Genomic DNA, 9,756 nt, shown 5'->3' with positions numbered 1-9,756 from the left:
AAAACTATGCCGATTTTATAATCATAAAATAGTAAATATCTAAAAACAGGGCTGGAGATGGCTTAGTAGTTAAGGCATTTGCCTGGGAAGCCTAAGGACTCCAGTTCGATTCTCCAGCACCCATGTAAGCCAGATGCACAAGAGGCGCATGCATCTGGAGTTCGTTTGCAGTGGCTGGAGGCCCTGACATGCCCATTCTCTCTCTCACGCTCTACCTCTTTCTCTAAAATAAATAAATAAATATACTAAAAAAATTAAAATAAAATTTAAAAATAAAGCAGCATTTATTAAAATATATACTTCATTTATACTACATGCAACTAAGATTTATACAAGTTTTTCATTCTTAATTTTTAAATATATACATGATTTAAAAAAAAAAAACATTATCAGTCTGGTCTGTACAAAACTGAAATAATGATATCTAAGATAGATGCTGATTTTAAAATAAACCTTCAGACAAATAATACTATACAATTCCAATAAAACACAGGTGTAATTCTTATAGAAATGTTGGTCCTATAGTACTGAGCGATATTTACAAGCAAACATGATCCAAACAGCACATGCAGATTCAGGATAAGTAAACACCCGAACTCGAACTGCCAGTCGCACCTGGTCTCCACGACAACAGATTATTTCTTCACAAAAAGGAGACCTATGCAAAATGAAAATACAATCATTGGAGAAATGACCATAGGCTTTACTTTATTTCCAACTAAGTCAGTATTTTATTATTTAATTTTTCTTTTCAAGGAAGGGTCTCACTCTAGCCTAGGCTGACCTGGAACTCACTTTTATAGGCTAGGCTGACCTTGAACTCAGGGTGACCCACCATGCCTAGCTTTTAAAATATATTTTATTCATTTATTTAGGAGAGAGAAAAAGAAAATGGGCATGCCAACATCTCTAGCCACTGCAAATGAACTCCAGCCACATGTGCCCCCTTGTGAAGCTGGCTTATGTGGGTCCTGGAGAATCGAATGGGGTCCTTTGACTTTGCAGGTAAATACCTTAACTGCTAAGTCATCTTTCCAGCCCTTTACATTTTATTCTAAAAGACTACCAGGATATAGTCTACAGCTTGAGTAACTCAACCAAAATTATTGAGCCATTGATAGAAGAAGCATGATTTTAAAATATTTAAAACCTAGTCATGGGGCTGGAGAGATGGCTTAGCAGTTAAGGTATTTGCCTGCAAAGGCAAAGGACTCAGTACCCATGTAAACCAGATGCACAAGGTAGCGCATGTGTCTGGAGTTTGTTTGCAGTGGCTGGAGGCCCTGGCATACCCATTTTCTTTCTCTCTCTCTCAAATAAATATATGAAAAATTAAGGGCTCTGTTTCAGACATAACCAATCAAAATCTGATGTAAAGCAAGTCACAATAATTATGTAGTCACTCCTAATAATAGCAGACCAACTAGTTTTTGAGATTATTAAGTCAAAAAACATTTTAAATTCCTTAAAATTATGAATCCATAAAACCCCTACTGGGGAAAAAAAAAAACGCCTTACCGAAGACATGTGGCAAATGCACGCCTTGCATTCCTGTATACAAAATGTATTGGGAACCCTTTAAATGTGTGCCCATCAGGCACAGCCCTCCTTATGGCATCTTGAAATTCTTCATTGCCTGCAGATATACTTGTTGTTCGCTCAAATTCGTAAGAAGCCAAGGCCGGCGATAAAAGATAGGAAAGCTGGTCTTCCCACACCGTAGTGAGGCCAAGATCCTACAGCAATCCAAAGAGAAAACAAAAAAGTGAAATAAATTAATATTTCAAAGCCAAGTAAAAACAATAATGTTTTCTTTGGAGAAGCTCACCCTTTGTTTTATTTTTATTTATTTGCTCACGACAACTGCATTTCATTTATTCCAGGCTGGCCTTGAACTCACTTATAGTCCAAGGTGACCGTGAACTCATGACCCTTCTTCTACCTCCCGAGTGCTGGGATTTCAGGCATGCATCATTTGTGCAGTGCTGCAGATTAAACCCAGAGCATTGTGCTTACTAGGCAAGCACTTAATGTAGCCTTGTTAAATCCTTTGGAGTTAAATAGAATATTGGGCAGGGGAGATGGCTCAGAGGTTAAAGGCACTTGCTGTAAAGCCTGACAGCCTGGGTTCAATTTCCTAGTACCCATGTAAAGCCAGATGCACAAGGTGGCACATGTGTCTGGAGTTCATTTATAGTGGCAGAAAGTCCCAGTGTGCCCATTCTCATTCCCTTTCCCTCCACCTCTCTCTCACACACAAATAAATATTTTTTAAAATTTATTTATATTTTGAGAGAGAGAGAAGTAGACAATTAGTGTGCCAGGCCTTCCAGATATTGCAAATGGACTCCAGAAACTTGTGGCACCTTGTGTATCTGGCTTACATGGGTACTGGAGAATGGAACCTGGGTACTTTGGCTTTGAAGCCTTAACCACTAAACCATCTCTCCAGTCCTAAATCATTTTTTTTGAGGTAGGGTTTTGCTCTAGCCCAGGCTGACCTGGAATTCACGATGCAGTCTCATGGTTGCCTCAAATTCATGACAAATCTCCTACCTCTGCTTCCCAAGTGATGGGATCAAAGGTGTGTACCACAACATCGGCAATATTTTAAAAAATTGATTAAAAGGGGGGAGAAAAAAGGGCTGGAGAGATGGCTTAGCAATTAAGGTGCTTGCCTATGAAGTCTAAGAACTCATGCTTGAAACTCCAAGTCCCACATAAGCCAGACTCACAATGACCTAAGCACATAGTGTCACACATGTACACAAGGGATCACAAATGTCTGGAGTTCGTCTGCAGTGGCTAAAGGCCCTGGTGCATTCATTCTCTCTCTCGAATTAAAAAAAAATTTAGCCTGGTATAGTGGGTATGCCTTTAATTCCCAGCACTTAGGAGGCAGAGGCAGGAGGATCACCATGAGTTTGAGGCCACCCTGAGACTACATAGTGAAGTGCAGGTCAATATGGGCTAGAGAAAGATCCTACCTTGAAAAACTAAATAAAGCAAAAAAGAAAATGTTTGGTAAGACAATCTACATAGATTTACCTGCAGTCAGGGAAAAAGCTAATAAATCAATCCTATCAGTTAAACTCAAATATTTACTGGACATTGGCTCTGTAAAAGTACTTTTATATTACTGGCTGGAGAGATTGCTTCAAGTTAAGGCGCTTGCCTGTAAAACCTAAGGGCCTAAGTTCAATTTCCCAGTACCCACGTAAGCCAGATAGATGTACATGGTGGTGCATGCATCTGGAGTTTGTTTGCAGTTGACTAGAGACCCTAGCACACCCATCCTTTCTCTCTCCCTCTCTCTCAAAAAATAAATAAATATAAAAGTTTGTTTACTGAGCTGGGCGTGGTGGCACACTCCTTTAATCCCACACCACTTGGGAGGCAGAGGTAGGAGGATTGCCATGAGTTCAAGGCCACCCTGAGACTACATAGTTAATTCCAGGTCAGCCTGGACCAGAGTGAGACCCTACCTTGAAAAAACAAAAAACAAAAAACAAAAAGTTTGTTTTTAAAAAAAGTACTTTTGAGTCAGACGTGGTGGCACATGCCTTTAATCCCAGCACTTGGGAGGTACAGGTAGAAGGTCTGCTATGAGTTTGAGGCTAGCCTGAGAAGACATACTGAATTCCAGGACAACCTGGGCTACACTGAGACTCTACCTTAAAAACTAAAAAAAAGGATGAGTTAGAAATAAATCTTTTGATAGGAATTTTGGATTTCAGCTCTTCATTAGTTATATACATTATAAGTAACTTTTTTCATTACAAGGCTTCAGTCTCTTAAGAGCTTGTTTTTGTTGCTCCTTCACTTCCCTCCCTCCCTCCTTCCCTTTCCTTTCTTTCTCTCTCTCTCTCTTTCTCCTTCCTTCCTTCCTGTTTTTTTCTTTCTTGAGTTTGTTGCAAGGCACAGTGGCGCATGCATTTCATCCCAGCACTCAGCAAGCAGACAGAGATAGGAGGATCTTTATGAATCTGAAGCAAACCTGAGACTCCATAGTGAGCTCCAGGTCAGCCTAGAATGAGAAGATAAACAGAAGTATTGAAATATTTTTTTAAGGATTTATTTATTATTATTATTTTTTTTTGGTTTTTCGAGGTCAGGTCTCACTCTAGCCCAGGCTGACCTGGAATTCACTATGGAGTGTCAGAGTGGCCTCAAACCCACGGCGATCCTCCTACCTCTGCCTCCCTAGTGCTGGGATTAAAGGCGTGTGCCACCATGTCTGGCTTAAATTTTTACTTATTTGACAGAGAAAAAGGGCGGGGGAGAATGGGCATGCCAGGGTCTGCAGCCACTGCAAACAAACTCCAGACACATGCACCATCTTGTGCATCTGGCTAACATGGGTCAATGCCTTAACCACTAAGCCATCCCTAATTTTTTTTTTTTTTTTTGGTGATTTTGTCTTTTTTTTTTTTTTTTTTCGGTGCTGAGGACCGAACCCAGGGCCTTGTGCTTGCTAGGCAAGCACTCATCCACTGAGCTAAATCCCCAACCCCCCCTTTTTTTTTTGGATGGTGCTCAGCTTTACACTCAGGCCTTTGTGGTATTTGCAGTAAGTACTCCATCACTGAACTATACTCCCAGCTCTAGGTAAGTCTGCAAAATATATTAATCTCACCCTTCGTAAGTAGTACATTTTATGTCTTACTTTAGTCCCTTTACAAAAGAAATCTATATAGCTAATGAAAAAAGAGATTAAGGCCAGGACGTAATCCCCGCACTCGGGAGGCAGGGGTAAGAGGATCGCTGTGAGTTTGAGGGCACCCTGAGGCCCTACCTTTAAAAACCAAAACAATCAAAAAGATGTGATCCTATCAACCAGGGAATGCAAATTTAAGTTACAATGAGGGTATCATTTTACATCTACCTACATGAATGTAGTGGCATAACAAAATAAGAGAAATAAACCTGGGATAAGGAGAAAAGGCAAAAGAAAAACCCAATATCTTTAATAAAGTAATTATCTGAATAAGCCAGATACAAAGAGGAAATCAAAACAGTGGCTTTCAGGGGGCTGGAGAGATGGCTTAGCGGTTAAGCACTTGCCTGTGAAGCCTAAGGACCCCGGTTCGAGGCTCACTTCCCCAGGTCCCACGTTAGCCAGATGCACAAGGGGGCACACGCGTCTGGAGTTCGTTTGCAGAGGCTGGAAGCCCTGGCGCGCCCATTCTCTCTCTCTCCCTCTACCTGTCTTTCTCTCTGTGTCTGTCACTCTCAAATAAATAAATAAAAATTTAAAAAAAAAAAAAAAAAAAAAAAAAAACAGTGGCTTTCAGATGTGAACAAATCTATCATTATTCATTGGCAGGAGTAATAATTTTAGACAGTTTAGTTGACTGGGCAACTTTTGTGTCTCAGCGTGATCTCTCACACCCTTCAAGGCCATCCATCATATTCATAAAGCAGGGACTATGTTTGCTTTTGCTCAAGGTTAGAGTAGTAACTGGCACTATTTTGCACACAGCAAAATAAAGTTAAACACAAACAAAGGAAAAGTGGTTCGAAGTTGTCTACTACTTTGGTGTTACCTTCCTGTGTTCTGACACCAGGAGCCTCAGCTGCATTTCTATCTCATTACTTGTGACCGAGGCATCTATGGTGGACGCGCACAGGGGTGGGAAGGGAGGAAGGGCTGTGGTAGCTCCAGGAGCGCACACAGACTTGATTGCTTCTTCACTCATGGGTTTCCATTTGGATTCATCATTCAAATCAAATATGCAGGTTTCTACTGCATCTGAGGGTTGACAATTTCCCAGGAACATCTGATGATTGAAAACACAACCAATTGTTCGATATGGATACAGTGGTTTGGGCTGCTCAGTAAGTGGAGGTTCATCGGGATTAACAGGCTTGTGGATGTACCTAAAAATTAAACAATAATTTCATATAGAGAGAATTCTAAACAACATAGGCAAAATCTTACTAAGGTTAAAAAAAAAATCCCAACATTTAAGGCCATAATGACATCCCAAGACCAGAGTTTTAGTATTTGCTTTTCCTTCTGTATCTCTAATCTGATCTCTTTGTCTTAACTGCATGGTATATCTAATAATAGAGATACCAACTTTCTTCCTTTAATAATGGAAAATATTCAAAACCAGCCGGGCGTGATGGCATATGCCTTTAATCCCAGCACTGAGGTGGCAGAGGTAGAAGGATCGCCGAGCATTCAAGGCCACCCTGAGAGTACATAGTGAATTCCAGGTCAGTCTGGGCTAGAGTAAGACCCTACCTCTGAAAAACCAGAAAAAAAAAAAAAAAAAAAAAGAAAGAAAGAAAAAAAAAGAAAGGATGAAAGTCTGATTCCCCAGGACCCAAGTAAGGCAGATGCACAAGGTGGTACATGGCATCTGAAGTTCGTTTGCAGTGGCTGGAAGCCCTAGCACACACCCATTCTCCCTTTCTCTCTTTCTTATTCAAATAAATAAATAAGAGTACTTAAAAAAAAACAAAAAACTGTATTGGCCTGGTGTGGTGGTGCACACCTTTAATCCCAGCACTTGGGAAGCAGAGGTAGGAGGATCACTGTGGTTTGAGGCCACCCTGAGACTACATAGTTAATTCCAGGTCAGCCTGAGCTAGAATGAGACCCTACCTTGAAACACACACACACACAAAACAAACAAACAAACTGTATCGTAGCCAGGCAGGGTGGCGCACACCTTTAATCCCAGCACCTGGGAGGCAGAGGTAGGAGGATTGCCATGAGTTCGAGGCTACTCTGAGACTACATATTGAATTCTGGGTCAGCCTGGACCAGAGTGAGACCCTACCTCAAAAACAAGCCAAAAAAAAAGGTGGGGAGGGGACCTGGAGAAATGGCTTAATGGTTAAGGTGTTGGCCTGCAAAGCCAAAGGGCTTCAGTTTGATTCCCCAGAACCATGTAAGCCAGATGCACAAGGTGGCGCATGCATCTGGAGTTTGTTTGCAGTGGCTAGAGGCCCTGGTGTGCCCATTCTCCCTCCCTCTCAAATAAAAATAAATAAAATATTTTAAAAAACTGAATTGGACAGTTTTCTCCATTAAAATAAATATTCAGAGATGGAGAGATGGCTCAGTGGTTCAAGCATTTAACCGCTAGGTTCCCCCAGACCCACATAGGCCAGATGCACAAGATAGCGCATGCCTCTGGAGTAAGTTTGCAGTGGCTGGATGCCCTGGCACGCCCATTTTCTCTTTCTCTCCTCTGTCCCTATCTCTGCCTTTGTCTTTCTCAAATATATATATATGCATATACTTAAAAAAAATACAATACATATGGTAAAAGTCAAGAAATTTTATCTCAGATAACATAATTAAAGTAACTATACATAATGAGGTAGGACTATATGATATGAATATCATCCAGGGAGAGAGAAAACAGGAAAATGAAGAGGTAGTCCAGGGCTGTCTTTAGAATAATGAATGCTGAAGGGCTGAACAGATGGCTTGGCGGATAAGGCACTTACCTGTAAAGTCTAAAGACTCAAGTTCAATTCCCCAGAACCTATGTAAGCTGAATGAACATGGTGGCACATACATCTAGATTCATTTGCGGTGGCTAAAGGCCCTGGTGTGCCCACACTCTCTCTCTTTGTCTAAAGATAAGATAGACATGGAATATCCAGAAAGAATGAAAACTAAAAAAGTGATATGACAGAAGCTGAAGAAAGAATGGTCCAGGATGGAAAGAGAGTTCAACTCTCACACTTTGATGACAAGATGAATTACTAAAAGGAATGCCCAAGTGGACTTATCAACATGGAGTCAGTATCTACTTTAAATTTTCATTTACAACTTACATTCAATTTCAGACTTTCTTAGAAGTCACTGACTTAACCTGTCATAAATAATTTTTACATTGTTTCCAAAACGTCTCTGGTAACAACAATTATAAACATTTGAGAACCACCCAAAGAATATAACTGCTGTAACTTAAAATATTTAAGACTGGGAGTGTATATCAGAGGTATAATGCTTGTGAGGCCCTGGATTTAATATTTAGCACTACAAAAATAAAAACACTGTACCTGTATTTTTATTTATTTGAGAGAGGGAGGGAAGAAGGAAAAGAGACAGAGAGAGAAAGAAGCAGAGAGAGAATGGGCATGCCAAGGTCTCTAGCCACTGCAAAATGAACTCCAGACGTATATGCCACCATGTGCTTCCAGCTTATAAGGGTCTTGGGGAAGGGTCCTTAGGCTTCACAGGCCAGCACTTTGACCGCTAAGCCATCTCTCCAGGCCATATACCTGTATTTTAATCTGCTTGTAAACTTAGTTGACTAACCTGTGTCCTGTTAAACTCTCCCAGAAAGTGATGGTTCCATCAGTTCCACAGGTCATAACCCATGCATGAGGCACTCCTTTGGCCTTAGTTCCCACACAGACAAAAGCTTCTAGTCCATATCCAAGAAGGAGGCTGCACAGAAGGTTAGCATGATCTTCACAATCACCCTAACAGACAAAAATCAGTGAAAACAATATTATGTTACTCATTCATAGTATCCTTATTAATAAACAAAATAAAAAACTGCAGTGAACATTAATAAAAATTTTCAAGTTTAGTCATCAGTCAGTGTTAATTAATCTGAAACAATGATGGGAAAAAATACCCATGTTAAAGGACTCTAATGCACAAAGAAGGGTTAAAAGATGACTGAGAAATCATGCAGCAGGAAATGTAAATAAATGGAAAAAAGCTCAAATTAAACGAATGAGTTATATAGTACTTGCATATAATTCTAAAGAAATAGGAAAATGGGAAAAGAACAATAAAATGACAACAATGCTTACTATCAGGGAAGGTTACATAAAATTTCCCGTCTACTTTCTAGATTCTTACAGATACGTATTTTGTTTTATTTGTTTCTTTCAGATAGGGTCTCACTATATAGCCCTGATTGGCCTGGAATAGCCTCCACCTTACAATAATCTACTAGCTCTGCCACCTGGGCACTGAGAATAGTAGTCATGTGCCACCATGGCAGACCCTGGTTATATTATCTTTACAATTTAAAAGTATACAATTGGAGATCAAGATATAGTTCAGTTGGTAGAATCCTGGACTGGTTTTGGGTACAAGCCCTTGGTTCAACCCCTAATACCACATAAATGAGATGGTACGTGCCTATAATCCTAATTACATTATCTAATGTAATATTAAACTATATTAAAAATTTAAAATTATACACATGTACTTTTAAAACATTTATGTATTCATGCTTATACACTAGGGTCTCTTGCTGCTTAAACAAACACTTATCCATCTTTATACGGGTGGCTGGGGACTTGAACCTGGACCAGCAGGCTCTGCAAGAAGCACAGCTGCCCAGCCTTGGGGTGTTGTTTTATAAGATTATAAACAGAAATACTATGCATGGGTGGCTAATGTTGCCCTCACAAACCATGGATTTTTCTGGGCTCCTGCTTTGCCAAAAGGTCCTATAATCAATGGCTTCTAAATATTTACATTTCTGCCTATATCAGTGGTGCTTTCAGCTTTGAACACTGGGGCTTCTTTTTACAAGATGCAGTAGTTACTGTAGAGTCTTATAATTGGTCAAAGTGTTAAGAATAAGTGAATGCTGAGTGCTCAGTCCTAAATGGAACACCAACATCAATCCCTCCAAGGCTCAGGGCAAGTCATTCTCACAGAAGAGGGTGGAAAGAATGTAAGAGCTGGAGGAAAGGAAGGAGTGTTGTAGAATGCTATCTTCTAGACGTGGCATGGCTACTGCACTCATGAATTCACAGCAG

At 40.2% G+C, this 9,756-nt stretch overlaps 1 protein-coding gene across 2 annotated transcripts in view; it reads right to left on the bottom strand.

The window, feature by feature from the left end:
- Positions 1-396: 396 nt before the first annotated feature.
- Cep76 (centrosomal protein 76) overlaps positions 397-9,756 on the bottom strand; it is a 34,307-nt gene continuing 24,947 nt past the window's right edge. For both annotated transcript variants that reach the window (XM_004656828.2, XM_045144098.1), the window contains 4 exons: positions 8,288-8,454; positions 5,547-5,880; positions 1,519-1,736; positions 397-658 (listed from right to left, as the gene is read on the bottom strand). In XM_004656828.2, the coding sequence (XP_004656885.1) occupies positions 520-658; positions 1,519-1,736; positions 5,547-5,880; positions 8,288-8,454 (858 nt within the window). In that variant the 3' untranslated portion in view covers positions 397-519. The remainder of the gene's footprint in view (positions 659-1,518; positions 1,737-5,546; positions 5,881-8,287; positions 8,455-9,756) is intronic.

Source organism: Jaculus jaculus, chromosome 2 (assembly GCF_020740685.1).
Source record: "Jaculus jaculus isolate mJacJac1 chromosome 2, mJacJac1.mat.Y.cur, whole genome shotgun sequence".
NCBI lineage: Eukaryota > Metazoa > Chordata > Mammalia > Rodentia > Dipodidae > Jaculus > Jaculus jaculus.
This window is presented reverse-complemented; position numbering and strand designations above follow the sequence as displayed.